Consider the following 21,890-nt stretch of genomic DNA (forward strand, 5'->3'; position numbering starts at 1 on the left):
GGAAGGAAGGAAGGAAGGAAGGAAGGAAGGAAGGAAGGAAGGAAGAAAGGAAGGAAGGAAACATGGATGGGTGGGTGGAAGGAAGGAAGGAAGGAAGGAAGGAAGGCAGGAAGGAAGGAAGGAAGGAAGGAAGGAAGGAAGGAAACATGGATGGGTGGAAGGAAGGAAGGAAGGAAGGAAGGAAGGAAGGAAGGAAGGAAACATGGATGGGTGGGTGGAAGGAAGGAAGGAAGGAAGGAAGGCAGGAAGGAAGGAAGGAAGGAAACATGGATGGGTGGAAGGAAGGAAGGAAGGAAGGAGGGAAGGAAGGAAACATGGATGGGTGGAAGGAAGGAAGGAAGGAAGGAAGGAAGGAAGGAAGGAAGAAAGGAAGGAAACATGGATGGGTGGAAGGAATGAAGGAAGGAAACATGGATGGGTGGAAGGAAGGAAGGAAGAAAGGAAGGAAACATGGATGGGTGGAAGGAATGAAGGAAGGAAACATGGATGGGTGGAAGGAAGGAAGGAAGGAAGGAAGAAAGGAAGGAGATGCTACTGGACTCCTTGGCAGTTTATATTTGGCTGCAGCATATTCCTAAGTGAAATGGCTGTGATGTCCAAGGCCGTTCTTCCTCCTGCCTTGGAGGACTCCCTTTCCCTGCCATCTGACTCCCTGTCCTCGGCTGCTGCAGAACACGACTGTGATCCCTCCCCAAGGGTGACAGCCTTTCAAATATTTACGCTCAGCTCTGGAGGCTCTTCCTCTCGGCCTCTTCCTTCTCCAGGCTCAGCATCCCCGGCTCCTTGAGCTCCTCTTCATTGTGATTCCTGATCTGATCCGTCGCTAGATGCCACCGTCTGCTCATTTGTCCTTTGGGCAGGTGAGGAGGACGAAGGAGCATCCTTCTGTGGCCTCTTCCTCCGCCAAAGAGCATCACACGCCAGAGAGAAAGCAGAGAGAAAGCAAGAGAGAGGGCCGAAGGAACTCCTTTCACCTGAGCCCAGGTGTGCACCCTTCCCTCCCTCCTTCCTTACCTGCGTCCCCCAGGAAACTGGATTGAGGTCCTTTGGGTGCCGCGAATTAATCCCTCCCTCTGGCTGCATTTCAGAACTATCTGCAGGAACCCCAAGATGCCTCCGCACCCTTTCCTCCGTACTTACCTGCTGTTATTGGGATGCTTCCAGGTGCCAGGTAAGTCTTACCTGTCTTCCTTTTGCAAAGCTGGTTTGTTGCTTTCCCCTTCCATCTTTCCTCTCTCCGTCTCTCCTGCAGATTCTAAGGTTTCTGCTTTGACCTCCCACCTGGAGGGAGCAGGTAGATTTCTCTCAGCCAACGCACCTCCCGGCTTGCTTTGATCCTCAGCCTATGTTTGGAAAATATAGGAGGGGTTGGAAAGGCTCCGTAGAAACCTGGCATTTATGGGGGGGGGGGGGACGTTTGGCCAGGTGTGGCCATCAGGTAAATTGCAATTCAGTCACCTGTGCCCACCCGCCCGCCTCCTTCGAAATGTACCTTTTCCTAATTGGAAAAAAGGCCTGCCTTGATCTGTAAGCCAAGCTCCAAGATGTCAATAGGCGCACCTGCCGGAGAAAGGGGACACCTGGCATTCAAGTTTCAGGTGAGGACAGGGCAGCACGGAGGGAAGGAAGGATGCAAGGAAGGAAGGAAGGAAGGAAGGAAGGAGGGAAGGAAGGAAGGAAGGAAGGAAGGAAGGAAGGAAGGAAGGAAGGAGGGAGGGAGGGAGGGAAGGAAGGAAGGATGCAAGGAAGGAAGGAAGGAAGGAAGGAAGGAGGGAGGGAGGGAAGGAAGAGGGAAGGAAGGGCGCAAGGAAGGAAGGAAGGAAGGAAGGAAGGAAGGAAGGAAGGAGCGAAGGAAGGGCGCAAGGAAGGAAGGAAGGAAGGAGGGAGGGAAGGAAGGAAGGAGGGAAGGAAGGGCGAAGGAAGGGCGCAAGGAAGGAATGAAGGAAGGAAGGAAGGAAGGAGTGAGGGAAGGAAGTAAGGAAGAAGGGAGGGAGAGAAGGAAGGACACAAGGAAGGAAGGAAGGAAGGAGTGAGGGAAGGAAGTAAGGAAGAAGGGAGGGAGAGAAGGAAGGACACAAGGAAGGAAGGAAGGAAGGAAGGAAGGAAGGAAGGAAGGAAGGAAGGAAGGAAGGGAGGGAGGGAAGGGAAGGAAGGACGCAAGGAGGGAAGGAAGGAGGGAGGGAGGGAGGGAGGGAAGGAAGGATGCAAGGAAGGAAGGAAGGAAGGAAGGAAGGAAGGAAGGAAGGAAGGAAGCAAGGAAGGAGGAAGGGAAGGGAAGGAAGGGCTTCAAATCCCACCTTTCCTGTTCATTACCTTCCCTCTACTTGCTCTCAGGGTGGATCTACACTGCTAAACTGATGCAGTTTGGAACCACTTCAGCTGCCGTGGCTCAAGGCGACGGGATCCTGGGAGTTGGGGTCAAGAAGGGTCAAGACCAGGCAAAACTACAACTCCCAGGTGCCCATAGCATCGAGCCATTCATTGCACAAGGTCTTTAGAAGGTTGGGGCCTTGCAAAACTACAATTCCCAGGATTCCTTTGCATCAAAGTGGTGCCAAACTGCATTTGTTCCACAGTCTGGATTCAACTGATGCAATGGAGTCCCGGGAATTGTCGTTTGGTGGAATGAATGCGGTTTGGCACCACTTTCACTGCCGTGAATATAGATATAAGATATGAATATATTTTATGTTTATACGAGGGTTGAATAAAAAGTAATGCCTCCACCTTCGTAACTCCTCAACAAATAGCAGTCCTGGTATGTGGCAGGTACTGGCTTGTTCAGAAGACTCTCCTCTCCAGTTCCAATTTTGGTGGGAAGCCTTAGCATTGAGCGGTTGTGTTGTTAAAGTGCAAAGTACGAGGGTGGAATGAAAAGTAATGCCTCCACCTTCATAACTCTTCAACAGATGTGGCAGGTACTGGCTTGTTCAGTAGACTCTCCTCTACAGTTCCATTTTGGCAGAAAGCCTTAGCATTGAATTGTTGTATTGTTAAAGTGAAAAGTATGAGGGTTGAATGAAAAGTAATGCCTCCATCTTGGTAACTCCTCAACTGATTGCAGTGCTCGTATGCGGCAGGTACTGGCTTGTTCAGTAGACTCTCCTCTACATTTCCATTTTGGCAGAAAGCCTTAGGATTGAGCAGTTGTGTTGTTAAAGTGTAAAGTACATGGGTTGAATGAAAAGTAATGCCTCCACCTTCAAGGTGTCATCTCAACATCTTTAAAATTACTCGCCCAACGCACAGTACTCACATCAACATAATCACCATAAACAGCTTTCATTCTCTGATGTATCTCCTTCAGGGTGACACCTTCTGCTGTCAAGAATTCAATGACTGCACATTGCTTAAGTCGCATTGACCTACCATCTGTGCAAGGTTCCATACTTCGCACTTTAACAACACAACCATTCAATGCTAAGGCTTCCCACCAAAATGGAACTGTAGAGGAGAGTCTACTGAACAAGCCAGTACCTGCTGCATACCAGTACTGCCATCTGTTGAAGAGGTACCAAGGTGGAGGCATTACTTTTCATTCAATCTGCATATCAGTAGAATATTTGGAATTGTGGGAGTTGAAGTCCAAAACACCCGGAGGGAGGGCTGAAGTTGGCCCAGGCCTGTTATAATATGTTCACCTTGGAAAATAAAAAAGATCAACAACAGCCTCTTCTTTGTGACCCTGGGAGATGTAGTTCACTTGACCATTGACCTTGCTCTGCCCTTTGTCTCGACCTTTGTCCTCCCCTTTCCCAGGTGTCTCTGGGGCCCAAGGAAGGTTTGCCTACAAGCTTCTGAGCGACCTCTTTGCCAATTACTCGAACGCACTGCGCCCGGCGGAGGACACGGACCGCGCCCTCAACGTCACCCTCCAGGTCACTCTCTCTCAGATCATAGACATGGTAAGGCTCTGTTTGGCCAGGAGTCCCATAGGGAAGGGGGCACCTTGAGGTCATCTAGAATCATAGAATCATAGAATCAAAGAGTTGGAAGAGACCTCGTGGGCCATCATCCAGTCCAACCCCAATGGGGAGCATGACTTCCCTAGATCTAGACACTAGGCTCCTCTTGATGCAGGCCAAAATCCCATTGGCTTTTTTTACCGCCACATCACATTCCTGGCTCATGTTTAACTTGTCGTCCACGAGGACTCCAAGATCTTTTTCACTCGTACTGCTCTCGAGCCAGGCCTCATTGTCCCCCATTCAGTATCTTTGCATTTCATTTTTTCTGCCAAAGTGGAGTATCTTGCATTTGTCCCTGTTGAACTTCATTTTGTTAGTTTTGGCCCATCATCTCTCTCATCTGTCAAGATCCCTTTGAATCCTGCTCCTGTCCTCTGCAGTCTTGGCTCTCCCTCCCAATTTGGTGTCGTCTGCAAACTTGATGATCCTGCCTTCTAGCCCTTCATCTAAGTCATGAATGAAGGGTTAGAAGGCAGGATCATCAAGTCCAGCCTCTTTGAGAAGGCAGGAGGCCCGTGTTAGAAGCACCGAAAACGATTCACTGATGTGACACGTTGAATTCTGATTCAGAAATGGATCTTTTATAATAATAATAAATAAGAAGACTTTATTTATACCCCTCTCTACCATCTCCCAAGGGACTCGGTGCAGCCGAGCCCACAATACATCAATACAAGCAATAACAACCACAATAGCACAAAACACATTTAAAACTATGGCTGGGCCAAATGTAATTAAGTTAACAAATAATGCTGGGCATGAACAAGGTATAGGAGGTGGGGCGAACAAGCAGTCCTAAATCAGTATAAAGTGCTTTCAGAGGACATAATGCAAGGGTTCACTTGCATCACTTGCATCACCACGTTTTCAAGCTCCTCCTAAAGACTGCCAGAGATGGGGCATGCCTGATGTCCTTAGGAAGTGAGTTCCAAAGTCGAGGGGCCACCACCGAGAAGGCCCTCTCCCTCATCCCCACCAATCGCGTTTGCGATGCAGGTGGAAACGTGAGCAGGGCTTCTCCAGATGATTGAAGAGATTGTGAGGGTTCATACACAGAAATTGTTAGCAGTCAGACTCTCCAGTCTGGGCACAGCAAGCATGTGGTTTCAAAATAAACAAACGCAGGCAGCATTCTTCTTCTAAGGTAGTTTTACTTAAAACGTCTATACACACAGACTACATCTTAGAACTAACAATGGCGACGAACACAGCACAAGACATACAGGCAAGAATAAACATCCTGTCCTTCAAGCTGGGTGACTCCCTTTTTCTTCTCTTGGCAAAGGAATTTCTGTTATCTCTGTCTCAAGGTTCTCTCTCTCTCTGCCTTTTAATAACAATTCTAACACACAGCTGAATCCATCTTTAAGAAGTAATACTCATACATAGCAACACTAATACAAACACATTGAAAAACATACATATGAAATAACTATAACCATTCTGACAGAAATGCGGTCATGCAGGTAGGTGGGTCCCAAACCATTCAGGGCTTTGTAGGTAAGAACCTGCACCTCGAATTGGGTCCAGAAAATGAATGGTAGCCAGTGGAGCTCCTTGAACAGGAGGGTTGACCTCTCTCTGTAAGGAGCCCCAGTTAACAATCTGGCCGCCGGCCGTTGGACTAACTGAAATTTCCGAGCCGTTTTCAAGGGCAGCCCCATGTAGAGCGCATTACAGTAGTCCAATCTGGAGGTGACTAAGACATGGACCACTCCAGCCAGATCTGCCTTCACGAGGTATGGCTGCAGTTGGCGCACAAAGTCTCAGTTGTGCGAAAGCCCTCCCGGCCACCGCTGACGCCTGAGCCTCAAGCGTGAGCGAAGAATCCAGGAGGACTCCCAAACTGCAGACCTGTGGCTTCAGGGGGAGTGTAACCCCGTCCAACACAGGTTGCCACCCTATACCCCGATCCGGTTTACGATCGACCAGGAGGACCTCTGTCTTGTCGGGATTGATCTTCAGCTTGTTCATCCTCATCCAGATAGACACAGCGGCCAGGCACTCGTCCAGCACCCGAGGGGCTTCCTTGGAATTAGGTGGAAAAGAGTAGTAGAGTTGTGTGTCATCTGCGTAGAGATGGCACCTAACTCCAAAACTCCGGGTGACCTCTCCCAGCGGTTTCATGTAGATGGTAAAGAGCATGGGAGACAGAATAGAGCCTTGCGGGACCCCACAGGTCAACAGCCAGGGGTCAGAGCAGGCGTCTCCCAGCTTCACCATCTGGGATCGACCCTCCAGGAAGGATCAGAGCCATGACAGAACCGTGCCCCCGAGACCCATCCCGGAGAGTCGTCCCAGAAGGATACCATGATCGATGGTATCGAAAGCCGCTGAGATGTCCAAAAGAACCAACAAAGTCACACTCCCCCTGTCCAGCTCTCTGCAGAGGTCATCCACCAAGGCGACCAAGGCTGTCTCAGTGCCGTGGCCAGGCCTGAAACCAGACTGTGACTGGTCCAGGTAGTTGATGTCATCCAGGAAGCCCTGAAGCTGAGAGGCAACCACCTGCTCCAACACCTTGCCCTTTTCACTGATACTGAATTTTATTAGATTTCCCCCCAGGGGTCCCTTAAGGTCATCTAGTCCAGTCTCTTTGATAAGGCAGGAGGCCCGCATTGGAAGCACTGAAAACGATTCACAGATGGTATTATTTATTTATTATTTGTATCACATTCTTATATTAGTTTTTCTGTTTTCTCCCTTTTCTTTGCTTCTGAATAATTGATTTGCCCATAAAATAAATTATTCGGAAGGGAACACCAAAGGCTACTTAGTCCAACCCCCTTTTGCTATGGGATATCTGGAATACACTGCCTGGGAGTCCAGGGGAGCCTCTTCCCCGGAGGCCTTTAAACAGAGCATGGATGGGCTTGGTTGGTCTAGATGGCCTTTGGGGGTCCTTTCCAACTTGAATGGGACCTATATTGCCTGGGAGCAGTGAAGTCTGAAACAGAGGCTGAACAGGGGACTTTTGTGGATTCCTTCCTGGCAGAATGGAGTTGGAGTAGATTGCCTTTAGGAGCCCCCTTCCAACTCCAGGATCCTATGAGTCTGAAATGAATGCAAGTGAATGACCTCATCGATATAGTCCTTTTGCCCCCACCTGACCTCTTCTTGCATTTCAGGACGAGCGGAACCAGATCCTGACGGCATACCTGTGGATCCGGCAGGTGTGGGTGGACGCCTACCTGAGCTGGGAAAGGGAGGCCTACGATGGCATCGACTCCATCCGCATCCCTAGCAGCTACGTCTGGAGGCCGGACATCGTCCTTTACAACAAGTGGGTCCCAAAGTGGGGCAGAGGGGAGAGGAAGGGGGGCAGTAGTTGTTCTACTCCATTGGGGTTGGAGTCTGGTTTCTGGAGGAGGACCACGTATAATGACATGGCTGGCCAGATTCGGTCCACGGCCTTCATTTAAAGGTCCCTGGTCCAGATTGAGGGGAGTCGTAGTCCCGCTCTATTCTGTTGAACTGTGGTTGAAAACAACATGTTTACATAGTCGGAGACAATAACTCTTTAAGTTTATTTATTTGTCGTGTCAGAACAACCAGTCAAATTATATTACATTTCTAACAGAACAAAGCAAACAAGCAGATTACAAAATTTGTGAGTATGAGAGTTGATTAAATGTCCTTTGACCAGTATCTGGCCACTTGGAGTGCTTCTGGTGTTGCTGCAAGAAGGGCCTCCCTTGTGCATGTGGCAGGGCTCAGGGTGCATTGCAGCAGGTGGTCAGTGGTTTGCTCTTCTCCACACTCACATGTCGAGGATTCCACTTTGTAGCCCCATTTCTGAAGGTTGGCTCTGCATCTCGTGGTGCCAGAGCGCAGTCTGTTCAGCGCTTTCAAGTCTTCTGTGTGCCCAGGGGGGAGTCTCTCATCTGGTATCACCCATGGATTGAGGTTCTGGGTTTGAGCCTGCCACTTTTGGACTCCTGCTTGCTGAGGTGTTCCAGCGAGTGTCTCTGTAGATCTTAGAAAACTATTTAGTCATTGATGTGCTGGTTGATACCCAAACAAGGGATGAGCTGGAGATGTCTCTGCCTTGGTCCTTTCACTATTGGCTGCTACATCCCGGCGGATGTCAGGTGGTGCGATACCGGCTAAGCAGTGCAATATCTCCAGTGATGTAGGGCGCAGACACCCCATCTGATAATGCGGCATGTCTCATTAAGAGCCACATCCACTGCTTTAGTGTGGTGAGATGTGTTCCACACTGGGCATGCATACTCAGCAGCAGAGTAGCATAACGCAAGGGCAGATGTCTTCACTGTGTCTGGTTGTGATCCCCAGGTTGTGCCAGTCAGCTTTCGTATGATATTGTTTCTAGTGCCCACTTTTTGTTTGATGTTCAGGCAGTGCTTCTTGTAGGTCAGAGCATGGTCCAGAGTGACTCCTCCCAGGTATTTGGGTGCGCTGCAATGCTCCAGTGGGATTCCTTCCCAGGTAATAATCCTCAGAGCTCGGGATGCTTGTCTGTTCTTGAGATGAAAGGCACATGTCTGTGTTTTAGATGGGTTGGGGATCAGCTGGTTTTCCCTGTAATAGGCAGTAAGAGCACCTAGAGCTTCGGAAAGCTTCTGTTCTACCATCTCAAAGGTCCCTGCTTGAGCGGTGATGGCACGATCATCAGCATAGATGAAACTCTCTGTCCCTTCTGGCAGTGGCTGGTCATTTGTGTAGATGTTGAACATGGATGGAGCAAGCACGCTCCCCTGAGGCAGGCCGTTCTTCTGTTTCCGCCATCTGCTTCTCTGGCCCTGGAACTCAACAAAAAAGCTCCTGTTTTGTAGCAGGTTTCCTATGAGGCGGGTGAGGTGGTCGTCCTTTGTGATATTAGACATTTTCCTCAGGAGGAGGCAGCGGTGGTTCACAGTATCATAGGCTACTGACAGGTCTATGAAGACAGCTCCTGTGATCTGTTGCCTTTCAAAACCATCTTCTATGTGCTGAGTGAGGTTCAACACTTGCGATGTGCAACTTTTGACTCTCTTTAAGTTAAGAGAGTCAAACAAGATTAATAACCAGATTAACAACCCTGTGTCCAGTTCTGCAGAGATATAAGATGGGTCGGAGACCTAGCTTGGAAAGAGTAAGTGCAAAAGGGATCCAGATGTCTTAGTAGACCAGTGGTTCTCAACCTGGGGTCCCCAGATGTTTTTGGCCTACAACTCCCAGAAATCCTAACAGCTGGTAAATTGGCTGGGATTTCTGGGAGTTGTAGGCCCAAAACATCTGGGGACCCCAGGTTGAGAACCACTGTAGTAGACCTTAAACCCAATTCTGTGAATACACCACCTCTCTCTGTCCCTTGGAGAAAGAGGCGGGGGTACAGACCCTCCATTCCTGCAGTCTGCCACACTTTTGGAAAGGAAGAAGGTCTCTTCTATAGTGCTAGCCGTCCCCTGCCACACGTTGCTGTGGCCCAGTCTGTGTATATGTGTTTTGTGTGTGTATATATTAGGCCTGGGTAACAACGCAAAAAATTGTTTCTAAAATCGATTTGTAACTGGGGTTTTTTTTTGTTTCGATATTTAAAATAATTACAAAATTTTCCCTTAAAAAAGTTCGGTATTTACGAAATTTCGTTAATATTTACAAAACATTTTGTAAAGATGGCACCCTTTGTTTTCAATATTTTTTCAATATTTTTTAAATTTAACTATTAATTTAGTAGAATAGGGAGGAGAAATTATTATTAAGGAGGGAAGGCAGGCACTCACTCTGGCGGGCCCTCAAGCGCTGCCGCCGAGTCGGGCCCGGCTCCTCCGAAGCAATGCGAAATTGGGAGAAGGGCTCCCCAAAGGCCATCTAGCCCAGCCCTCCGCTAAGGAATTTGGAGAACAAAGCACAGCCCTCCGCTAAGGAATTGGGAGAATGAAGTACACCCACCGCAAAGGTGAGGAAGGAGGGACGGGCCGCCTTCCCGCTGAGGGTCGCTCGCCCTCTTGCTCGCCGCTCGCCCTCTCGCTCGCCCTCTCGCTCGCCCTCTCGCTCGCCGCTCGCCCTCTCGCTCGCCGCTCGCCCTCTCGCTCGCCCTCTCGCTCGCCGCTCGCCCTCTCGCTCGCTTGCTCAGCCGGCGCCTTCCCCGCCCTCTCCTCCTCCTCCTCCTCCTCCTCTTTCAGGCTCTGCCTCTGACTGGCTAAGAGAGGAGAGAGAGGAGAGCTCCCAGCAAGCATCGCCAGGCGGCCATCTTACGTATTTCCGAAATGGACGGAAATACAAAACTTTTTGGCGCCTGCCGTTTCGATATTTAAAAACACTTCCGGGTTTAAAAATAAGTTTTGTAATCGTTTTGTAATTGCTAAAATTAACGAATATTTAACGAAGTACAAAATTAACGAACGAAACCGCCCAGGCCTAGTGTATATGTGTGTGTTTGTGTATATATGTGGTTTTGTGCATGCATTGTAATGTATTTTGTGCATGCATTGTAATTTAATTTTTTTTTTGCTTTTTAAGTCTCTTTCACTGTGATTTCAGTGTTTTTATGAGTGATGATCACTTGTTGGCCTGATAGGTGTATTGTGTCCAAATTTGGTGTCGGTTAGCCCAAAGGTTTCTGAGTTATGTTAATCCCACAAACGAACATTACATTTTAATTTATATAGAAGCTATCAAGAAAAAAGCACATTTCCTAAAAGAAGAACCAGGAAAATAAGACTCTGACTGGAAATAGAAGGTCAGCTGTTGTCCTCTCCTTTTTGCCTTGCCTTTTACTCGTGTGTAAATCTTAAAATGGTCATATGACTGGTCAAATAAAGAAATTATTATTCTAGTTATATTTTGTAGATATATAGAAAACTTTGGTAAAGTTTCATTGGTTTTTTTTTAGTTTTGTTGTTTTGCCGTTTTGTGAGTGTGTTGTTGTGTTGTTTTTCATTTTGAGTAGATATGTTTGTACCTTGTGGGTTGTGTTATGGGCATGGCAATTTTGGTTAAGTTTCATTGGGGGGGGGTTGAGTTTTGTTGTTTTGCCATTTTGTGAGTGTGTTGTTGTGTTGTTTTTCATTTTGAGTAGATATGTTTGTACCTTGTCAGTTGTGTTATGGGCATGGCAATTTTGGTTAAGTTTCATGGGGGGGGGTTGAGTTTTGTTGTTTTGCCGTTTAGTGAGTGTGTTGTTGTGTTGTTTTTCATTTTGAGTAGATATGTTTGTACCTTGTGGGTTGTGTTATGGGCATGGCAATTTTGGTTAAGTTTCATTGGGGGGTTTTGAGTTTTGTTGTTTTGCCATTTTGTGAGTGTGTTGTTGTGTTGTTTTTCATTTTGAGTAGATATGTTTGTACCTTGTGGGTTGTGTTATGGGCATGGCAATTTTGGTTAAGTTTCATTGGGGGGTTGTGGAGTTTTGCTGTCCCATTGAACCAATTTAACAGATTTTTTTGGTTAAGTTTCATTGGGGTTTTTTTGAGTTGTGTTGTTTTGCCGTTTTGTGAGTGTGTTGTTGTGTTGTTTTTCATTTTGAGTAGATATTTTGAGTACCTTGTGAGTGTGTTGTTGTGTTGTTTTTCATTTTGAGTAGATATGTTTGTACCTTGTGGGTTGTGTTATGGGCATGGCAATTTTGGTGCAGTTTCGCTGGGGAGTTGTGGAGTTTTGCTGTCCCGTTGAACCAATTTAACAGATTTATATATATAGATTTCTGCCGTTGTTCTAAATTGATTAATTTGTTATCCAGCTATAACATGTTGAGTCCATCAGTCCCGGACAGGTGTTGCTTTTCCTTCTTAACGTAAGGAACCATTGTTTGACTCTCTTAACTTAAAGAGTTATTGTCTTTGACCATGTAAACATGTTGTTTTCAACCACAGTTCAACAGGTCAGCAATGTCAGGAGTTCTCACCAGTATGTTTTTATCACAGTTCAGTTCAGCAGTTCATGAGTTCTTCACTTCCTTTTGCAGTTTTCCATAATGCCATTTAGGCCTTAATCTATTTAGGATGATATCTTCAGTCTTGGCCAGACCCCAATCATTTCATAGAATCATAGAATCCTAGAATCACAGAGTTGGAAGAGACCTCCTGGGCCATCCAGTCCAACCCCATTCTGCCAAGAAGCAGGAATATTGCATTCAAATCACCCCTGACAGATGGCCATCCAGCCTCTGCTTAAAAGCTTCCAAAGAAGGAGCCTACACCACACTCTCTCCGGGGCAGAGAGTTCCACTGCTGAACATAGAATCCTAGAGTTGGAAGAGACCTCATGGGCCTTCATCCAGTCCAACCCCATTCTGCCAAGAAGCAGGAATATTGCATTCAAATCACCCCTGACAGATGGCCATCCAGCCTCTGTTTCAAAGCTTCCAAAGAAGGAGCCTCCACCACACTCTCTCCGGGGCAGAGAGTTCCACTGCTGAACATAGAATCCTAGAGTTGGAAGAGACCTCATGGGCCTTCATCCAGTCCAACCCCATTCTGCCAAGAAGCAGGAATATTGCATTCAAATCACCCCTGACAGAGGGCCATCCAGCCTCTGCTTAAAAGCTTCCAAAGAAGGAGCCTCCACCACCCTCCGGGGCAGAGAGTTCCACTGCTGAACGGCTCTCACAGTCAGGAAGTTCTTCCTAATGTACAGATGGAACCTCCTTTCTTGTAGTTTGAAGCCATTGTTTCACATCCTAGTCTCCAGGGAAGCAGAAAACAAGCTTGCTCCCTCCTCCTCCCTGTGGCTTCCTCTCACATATTTATACATGGCTATCATATCTCCTCTCATCTTTCTCTTTTTTAGGCTAAACAGCTCCTTAAGCCGTTCCTCATAGGGCTTGTTCTCCAGACCCTTGATCATTTGAGTCGCTCTCCCCTGGACACATTCCAGCTTGTCAATATCTCTCTTGAATTGTAGTGTCCAGAGTTGGACACAGTATTCCAGGTGTGGTCTCACCAAGGCAGAATAGAGCATGGGGAGCATTACTTCCCTGGATCTAGACACTATGCTCCTATTGATGCCAAAGGCCAAAATCCCATTGGCTTTCTTTGCCGCCGCATCACATTCCTGGCTCATGTTTAACTTGTTGTCCATGAGGACTCCAAGATCTTTTTCACACGTACTGCTCTCAAGTCAGGCATCGTCCCCCATTCTGTCTCTTTGCATTTTCTTTTTTTTCTGCCTAAGTGGAGTATCTTGCATTTGTCCCTGTTGAACTTCATTCTGTTAGTTTTGGCCCATCTCTCCGATCTGTGATTGCTTTGAATTCTGCTACTAAGACAGTCCATGTGAAATGGATCTAGGAGTCTTAGTAGACCTCAAACTGAATATAAGTCAAATGTGTGATGCAGCAGCTCAAAAGCCCAATGCAATCCTAGGATGTATTATTGAAGACTTTCATGGCTGGAATCACTGGGTTGCTGTGAGTATTTTGCGCTGTATGGTCATCTTCCAGCAGATGCATCCAAAGGGGTCTCGTGTCCAGATTGAGGGAAGATTAATTTGGCGAGGCAATCAAGCTGTCCCGGCACATAGCCATAAAGTAATAAAACAATTAGCTTTATTTACAGCTATATACAGCAGAGTTACATTTCAGCATCTGTCTCCAGCAAGAGACAAATCAGTAATGGCTACGCTGAGCCTTCTCAAAGGCAAGCAGTTAATTCTGATCCCTGAAAGACTGCAGAGTCTTGGTTACAGTTAGCAGAGACTTAATAGCATGGTCTCTGATCTTGTAGAGTAGCTCACCGCATGAATAAGCACACTTGAGCTCTGGCTTTCATTCGAACTCCTTTAGAAGTTTATTCTTCAATCGTTGGGTTGTTGTAGTTAGTTCTGATCCCTGAAAGACTGCAGAGTCTTGGTTACAGTTAGCAGAGAGTTAATAGCATGGTCTCTGATCTTGTATAGTAGCTCACTGCTTAAACAGTAGACGCGCCTCCTTCACATTCCATTGAAAGCATCCGGCGTCACACACAGGAAGCACGAACTGACACACATATACCTTTCTAGGATTCATACAACATTCAGTGGTTCGTTAACACTATCCCGGTTGGACATTATTACATACACATGCTTCCAGCTTTAAAAGCACATTTTGGAAATCTAGTACATAACCCAAAATACAGAAACTGACATATTCTTCCTGAACTCCCTGACCCATGTGTCCCCTTCCAGTGCGGACGACCAGTTCACGGGCTCCATGGAGACCAACGTGGTCATCCGCCACGACGGGCAGATCACCTGGGACTCTCCAGCCATCACCAAAAGCTCCTGCAAGGTGGATGTCTCCTACTTCCCCTTCGATGGGCAGCAGTGCCGGCTGACCTACGGCTCGTGGACCTACAACGGGAACCAGATTGACCTGCTGAACAAACAGGAGACCGGGGATCTGACGGACTTTGTGGCCAATGTGGAGTGGGAGGTGCTGGGCATGCCGGCCCGGCGCAACGTCATCACCTATGGCTGCTGCTCAGAGCCCTACCCAGATGTTACCTATACGTTGCACCTCAAACGTCGGGCCTCCTTCTACATCTTCAACCTGCTCCTGCCCTGCGTCATGATCTCCTTCCTGGCCCCGCTGGGCTTCTACCTGCCGGCTGACTCAGGGGAGAAGGTTTCCCTTGGGGTCACCGTCCTCCTGGCCCTCACCGTCTTCCAGCTCCTGGTGGCCGAAAGCATGCCTCCCTCTGAGAACGTACCCCTCATCGGTAAGTTGACCTGCCAGAGGGAAACAGGGCACACCCAAAATGGGGTAGAAAAGCAATGCAAGAGAGGAACAGGGTTGTTTGTGTCATGAGAGTTGAAGGGAGAAAGAGTAAAAAAACACACACAACACCCCTGCTAGGTAGTCACGTGAATTTCTCCTCTCACAGCCTCCTCCAGCTTCTCAATGGGACAGACTGTCTCAAAGGCAAGCAGTTAGTTCTGATCCCTGAAAGGCTGCAGAGTCTTGGTCACAGTTAGCAGAGAGTTAATAGCATGGTCTCTGATCTTGTATAGTAGCTCACCGCTTGAATAAGCACACTTGAGCTCTGGCTTTCATTCGAACTCCTTTAGAAGTTTATTCTTCAATCGTTGGGTTGTTGTAGTTAGTTCTGATCCCTGAAAGACTGCAGAGTCTTGGTTACAGTTAGCAGAGAGTTAATAGCATGGTCTCTGATCTTGTATAGTAGCTCACCGCTTGAATAAGCACACTTGAGCTCTGGCTTTCATTCGAACTCCTTTAGAAGTTTATTCTTCAATCGTTGGGTTGTTGTAGTTAGTTCTGATCCCTGAAAGACTGCAGAGTCTTGGTTACAGTTAGCAGAGAGTTAATAGCATGGTCTCTGATCTTGTATAGTAGCTCACCGCTTGAATAAGCACACTTGAGCTCTGGCTTTCATTCGAACTCCTTTAGAAGTTTATTCTTCAATCGTTGGGTTGTTGTAGTTAGTTCTGATCCCTGAAAGACTGCAGAGTCTTGGTTACAGTTAGCAGAGAGTTAATAGCATGGTCTCTGATCTTGTATAGTAGCTCACCGCTTGAATAAGCACACTTGAGCTCTGGCTTTCATTCGAACTCCTTTAGAAGTTTATTCTTCAATCGTTGGGTTGTTGTAGTTAGTTCTGATCCCTGAAAGACTGCAGAGTCTTGGTTACAGTTAGCAGAGAGTTAATAGCATGGTCTCTGATCTTGTATAGTAGCTCACCGCTTGAATAAGCACACTTGAGCTCTGGCTTTCATTCGAACTCCTTTAGAAGTTTATTCTTCAATCGTTGGGTTGTTGTAGTTAGTTCTGATCCCTGAAAGACTGCAGAGTCTTGGTTACAGTTAGCAGAGAGTTAATAGCATGGTCTCTGATCTTGTAGAGTAGCTCACCGCTTGAATAAGCACACTTGAGCTCTGGCTTTCATTCGAACTCCTTTAGAAGTTTATTCTTCAATCGTTGGGTTGTTGTAGTTAGTTCTGATCCCTGAAAGACTGCAGAGTCTTGGTTACAGTTAGCAGAGAGTTAATAGCATGGTCTCTGATCTTGTATAGTAGCTCACCGCTTGAATAAGCACACTTGAGCTCTGGCTTTCATTCGAACTCCTTTAGAAGTTTATTCTTCAATCGTTGGGTTGTTGTAGTTAGTTCTGATCCCTGAAAGACTGCAGAGTCTTGGTTACAGTTAGCAGAGAGTTAATAGCATGGTCTCTGATCTTGTAGAGTAGCTCACCGCTTGAATAAGCACACTTGAGCTCTGGCTTTCATTCGAACTCCTTTAGAAGTTTATTCTTCAATCGTTGGGTTGTTGTAGTTAGTTCTGATCCCTGAAAGACTGCAGAGTCTTGGTTACAGTTAGCAGAGAGTTAATAGCATGGTCTCTGATCTTGTATAGTAGCTCACCGCTTGAATAAGCACACTTGAGCTCTGGCTTTCATTCGAACTCCTTTAGAAGTTTATTCTTCAATCGTTGGGTTGTTGTAGTTAGTTCTGATCCCTGAAAGACTGCAGAGTCTTGGTTACAGTTAGCAGAGAGTTAATAGCATGGTCTCTGATCTTGTAGAGTAGCTCACCGCTTGAATAAGCACACTTGAGCTCTGGCTTTCATTCGAACTCCTTTAGAAGTTTATTCTTCAATCGTTGGGTTGTTGTAGTTAGTTCTGATCCCTGAAAGACTGCAGAGTCTTGGTTACAGTTAGCAGAGAGTTAATAGCATGGTCTCTGATCTTGTATAGTAGCTCACCGCTTGAATAAGCACACTTGAGCTCTGGCTTTCATTCGAACTCCTTTAGAAGTTTATTCTTCAATCGTTGGGTTGTTGTAGTTAGTTCTGATCCCTGAAAGACTGCAGAGTCTTGGTTACAGTTAGCAGAGAGTTAATAGCATGGTCTCTGATCTTGTATAGTAGCTCACCGCTTGAATAAGCACACTTGAGCTCTGGCTTTCATTCGAACTCCTTTAGAAGTTTATTCTTCAATCGTTGGGTTGTTGTAGTTAGTTCTGATCCCTGAAAGACTGCAGAGTCTTGGTTACAGTTAGCAGAGAGTTAATAGCATGGTCTCTGATCTTGTAGAGTAGCTCACCGCTTGAATAAGCACACTTGAGCTCTGGCTTTCATTCGAACTCCTTTAGAAGTTTATTCTTCAATCGTTGGGTTGTTGTAGTTAGTTCTGATCCCTGAAAGACTGCAGAGTCTTGGTTACAGTTAGCAGAGAGTTAATAGCATGGTCTCTGATCTTGTATAGTAGCTCACCGCTTGAATAAGCACACTTGAGCTCTGGCTTTCATTCGAACTCCTTTAGAAGTTTATTCTTCAATCGTTGGGTTGTTGTAGTTAGTTCTGATCCCTGAAAGACTGCAGAGTCTTGGTTACAGTTAGCAGAGAGTTAATAGCATGGTCTCTGATCTTGTAGAGTAGCTCACCGCTTGAATAAGCACACTTGAGCTCTGGCTTTCATTCGAACTCCTTTAGAAGTTTATTCTTCAATCGTTGGGTTGTTGTAGTTAGTTCTGATCCCTGAAAGACTGCAGAGTCTTGGTTACAGTTAGCAGAGAGTTAATAGCATGGTCTCTGATCTTGCATAGTAGCTCACCACTTTAAGAGCCGTAGCAAACTACTGGAAGCGAGAGCGAGCTTGTGCTTGAGCTCGCTCCGAAGCCCCACCTTTTTCCCCCCGAGGCTGCTTTCTCTCTTGCTAGTGTGCCTGTTTTCCCTTGCTAGGGAAGCGATGCGAGTGTACTCTCGCAGTTGGCAGAATTCAACTGTGAGCATACGCTCACATCCCTGCCCTCTGCAATGGAAAACAGGCACGCTAGCAAGAGAGAGAGCAGCCTCGGGGGGGAAAAGGCGGGGCTTCGGAGCAAGCCCGAGCGCAAGCTTCCTGTAGTTTGCTGCGGCACAAGCTTATGCTCACAACGCTGCCCTAGCAAAGGGAAATAGGCGGAGAAAGAGGCGGAGCATCGCTCGTGCTGGCTTAGTTTGCTCTCGCAAAATCCTAGTTTGCTACGGCTCGAATAAGCACACTTGAGCTCTGGCTTTCATCCAAACTCCTTTGGAAGTTTATTCTTAAATCATTGGGTTGTTGTAGGTTTTTTGGGCTATATGGCCATGTTCTAGAAGCAATCTCTCCTGACGTTTCACCTGCATCTATGGCAAGCTCTTTGTGCCCAGCGGGACGCCGGGGTGCCTCGGCTGAGAGGCCCTATGGTTTTTCCTAAACAAGGTCTTTAAAAACTTGGAAAGTTTAACAAAGTTCTTTATTATTGTTTAGATCTTCAACAAAACACACACATTCTTCTTAACGTGCCCACAAAGGACAGGCAGCTTGCTTCGTGAACTATTTCTTTATTTTACAAGGAAAACCCTCCGACCCCTCCCTGGGCAAGCTGGCTGGCGTGGGGCCTTACTCCCGGTTCCAATTTGCTTTTTGGGTACCTGAGTAAACCTTACTGGCCAAAATTTTCCAGCTGGAGACCTTTGGATCTGTAAAACTGTTTTCTTCAGAAGCTTTAGGGCTGTCTTCCCCAGAGGCTTGTAGAGCTGTGAGGCTGTAAGTTCCCCAGCCAGAGCTTTGAGAAGTGTCTTCTCCAGAAGCTTTGGGACTATTTCCCCCCGGAGCTTTGTAAGAAACTGAGCTTCTCTACAGGTGGGAAAAGCTCTCACGTCCTGTAACTGAGCTTCCAAACAGTAAGACTGAACTAAAAACTTTCTTTTCCTTCCCAGAACCCTGGGGAAAGGGGCAGAACTAAAGAACTTAACGATGATAGGCAGGTGGCTGGCCCTATGGCTGCCCTATGGGAAAAGCTCTCACGTCCTGTGACTGAGCTTCTAAACTGTAAGACTGAACTAAAAACTTTCTTTTCCCTCCCAGAACCCTGGGGAAAGGGGCGGAACTAAAGAACTTAACGATGATAGGCAGGTGGCTGGCCCTATGGCTGCCCTATGGGAAAAGCTCTCACGTCCTGTAACTGAGCTTCTAAACTGTAAGACTGAACTAAAAATCTTCCCTCCCAGAACCCTGGGGAAAGGGGCGGAACTAAAGAACTTTACGATGATAGGTAGGTGGCTGGCCCTATGGCTGCCCTATGGGAAAAGCTCTCACATCCTGTAACTGAGTTTCTAAACTGTAAGACTGAACTAAAAACTTACTTTTCCCTCCCAGAACCCTGGGGAGAGGGGCGGAACTAAAGAACTTAACGATGATAGGCAGGTGGCTGGCCCTATGGCTGCTCTATGGGAAAAGCTCTCATGTCCTGTAACTGAGCTTCCAAACTGTAAGACTGAACTAAAAACTTTCTTTTCCCTCCCAGAACCTTGGGGAAAGGGGCGGAACTAAAGAACGTAACGATGATAGGCAGGTGGCTGGCCCTATGGCTGCCCTATGGGAAAAGCTCTCACGTCCTGTAACTGAGCTTCCAAACTGTAAGACTGAACTAAAAACTTTCTTTTCCCTCCCAGATCCCTGGGGAAAGGGGTAGAAATAAAGAACGTAACGATGATAGGCAGGTGGCTGGCCCTATGGCTGCCCTATGGGAAAAGCTCTCACGTCCGGTAACTGAGCTTCCAAACTGTAAGACTGTACTAAAAACTTTCTTTTCCCTCCCAGAACCCTGGGGAAAGGGGCGGAACTAAAGAACTTAATGATGATAGGCAGGTGGCTGGCCCTATGGCTGCCCTATGGGAAAAGCTCTCACGTCCGGTAACTGAGCTTCCAAACTGTAAGACTGTACTAAAAACTTTCTTTTCCCTCCCAGAACCCTGGGGAAAGGGGCGGAACTAAAGAACTTAATGATGATAGGCAGGTGGCTGGCCTTATGGCTGCCCTATGAGAAAAGCTCTCACGTCCTGTAACTGAGCTTCTAAACTGTAAGACTGAACGAAAAACTTTCTTTTCCCTCCCAGAACCCTGGGGAAAGGGGCGGAACTAAAGAACTTAATGATGATAGGCAGGTGGCTGGCCCTATGGCTGCCCTATGGGAAAAGCTCTCACGTCCTGTAACTGAGCTTCTAAACTGTAAGACTGAACTAAAAGCTTTCTTTTCCTTCCCAGCACCCTGGGGGAAGGGATGGAACTAAAGAACTTAACGATGATAGGCAGGTGGCTGGCGCTATGGCTGCAGCCTGGAAGGAACCACCCAACTGCAAAATGCAGGGCCAAAACAAACACATGCATAGAAAGGAGATTTAGGCTTCTGGTACCATGGCTGTAGAAAAAAGGGGGTTGGACTGGGTGCCCTTTGGGGGGCCCTTCCCACTCTGCAACTCCCATTCCTCCTCTGTTGTGTCTCTCCCTCTCTCCACTCCAGGGAAGTACTACATCGCCACCATGACCATGATCACGGCCTCCACCGCCCTGACCATCTTCATCATGAACATCCACCACTGTGGCCCCGGGGCCAAGCCGGTCCCGCAGTGGGCCAAGACCCTCATCCTGCACTACATGGCCCGCATCTTCTTCGTCTACGAAGTCGGGGAGAGTTGCCGGAGCCCTCGACCGGAGCCGGACTCTTCATCCAAGGCCCAGGTGGTCGGCGAGAAAGCCAGGGGCCCGGCTTCTCCTGGGGAGGCATTTGTGGACCTGGAGGGGGGTCCCGGGGGGGCTGCACCCTGTGCCAAGGGTGGGTGCCTCTGCCGCCAGGGCAGCAGCATCCTCCATAACGTGGAGTACATCGCCAACTGCTTCCGGGACCAGAAGGCGGCCTCCAAACGGACTGGGGAGTGGAAGAAGGTGGCCAAGGTCATGGACCGCTTCTTCATGTGGGTCTTCTTCGCCATGGTCTTCATCATGAGCGTCCTCATCATGGGGCAGGCCGTCTGAGTCTCCGTGTGTCGGATCCGAGGTTTACGGGCAGGCCGTCCCTGACTTACAAATGACTCCTACAGCTGTACCAGATAGTGTGCTGGTACAGCTGTACCAGAAGCCTAAACTTCCTTTCTATGCATGTGTTTGTTTTGGCCCTGCATATTGCAGTTGGGTGGTTCCTTCCAGGCTGCAGCCATAGGGCCAGCCACCTGCCTATCATGGTTAAGTTCTTTAGTTCCGCCCCTCTCCCCAGGGTTCTGGGAGGGAAAAGAAAGTTTTTAGTTCAGGCTTACAGTTTAGAAGCTCAGTTACAGGATGTGAGAGTTTTTCCCATAGGGCAGCCATAGGGCCAGCCACCTGTCTATCATCGTTAAGTTCTTTAGTTCCGCCCCTTTCCTCAGGGCTCTGGGAGGGAAAAGAAAGCTTTTAGTTCAGTCTTACAGTTTGGAAGCTCAGTTACAGGACGTTGTTCTTCCTAGTTAAGAACAACGAGGCTGAGACAGCAGGAAGTGAGATAAATCCATCTTGAAGAAGAGACATTCACTCCTGGAAGAGTTATTATCAGTGGGAACAGGTCACTCCACTGAAGCTCTATCTCCTTGTTTCCACAACAAGCCACATTTCCCGAAATCCCATTCACACAGGGTCAGAAATGCTCCCTAAAACACACGCACACACACACGCACACACACACACATGTATATGTGTGTGTGTGTGTGTGTGTGTGTGTGTGTATATATATATATATATATATATATATATATATATATGGCTGGAGTTACACTTATAAATGTACCTTAAGAAATTCCACTTAAGAAAACTAATCTAAAGAACTGCCCGTAGTCTCTTTCCTTCTCTGGAGGTTTTTAGATGTATGGCCATCTGTTGGGAGAGCTTGGATGGTATCCGCCTACCTGGCAGAAAAGGGGTTGGACTGCATGGCCTTTGGGGAGTACTGTGCAAACTATGGCGTGGAAATTGTGAAGTTGTGTTCCTCTTGTCTGCTCTCCAGCTGACACCATCAGTGGACCTCCAAGAGTCCTGTGGAGCGTCTACACTGCAGAATTAACCTGTTTTGACACCTCTTGAACTGCCATGGCTCAGTGCTATAGGATAGTGGTAGCTTCACTTCCACCCCTTCATTTTCTCCTCTTCCCCCTTCACCTTCTCCTCCTTCACTTCCTCCTTCTCCTTCTCCTCCACCTTCTCCTTCACCTTCACT

At 47.5% G+C, this 21,890-nt stretch overlaps 1 protein-coding gene across 2 annotated transcripts; it reads left to right on the forward strand.

Annotated features, from left to right (window-relative positions):
* Positions 1-674: 674 nt before the first annotated feature.
* On the forward strand, positions 675-21,350 carry CHRNA10 (cholinergic receptor nicotinic alpha 10 subunit). Of its 2 annotated transcripts, XM_067466407.1 has the most exons (6): positions 675-984; positions 1,089-1,171; positions 3,760-3,905; positions 7,097-7,251; positions 14,076-14,608; positions 20,172-21,350. In XM_067466407.1, exons 2-6 carry the CDS (start codon positions 1,111-1,113, stop codon positions 20,681-20,683), a joined length of 1,407 nt encoding a protein of 468 aa, XP_067322508.1. In that variant the 5' UTR covers positions 675-984; positions 1,089-1,110; the 3' UTR covers positions 20,684-21,350. The 2 variants fall into 2 exon arrangements, with proteins under 2 accessions (XP_067322508.1, XP_067322507.1); XM_067466406.1 differs by having other exon boundaries at positions 675-1,171.
* Positions 21,351-21,890: the final 540 nt, after the last annotated feature.

This window comes from Anolis sagrei, chromosome 3, assembly GCF_037176765.1.
Source record: "Anolis sagrei isolate rAnoSag1 chromosome 3, rAnoSag1.mat, whole genome shotgun sequence".
In the NCBI taxonomy this organism is placed as follows: domain Eukaryota; kingdom Metazoa; phylum Chordata; class Lepidosauria; order Squamata; family Dactyloidae; genus Anolis; species Anolis sagrei.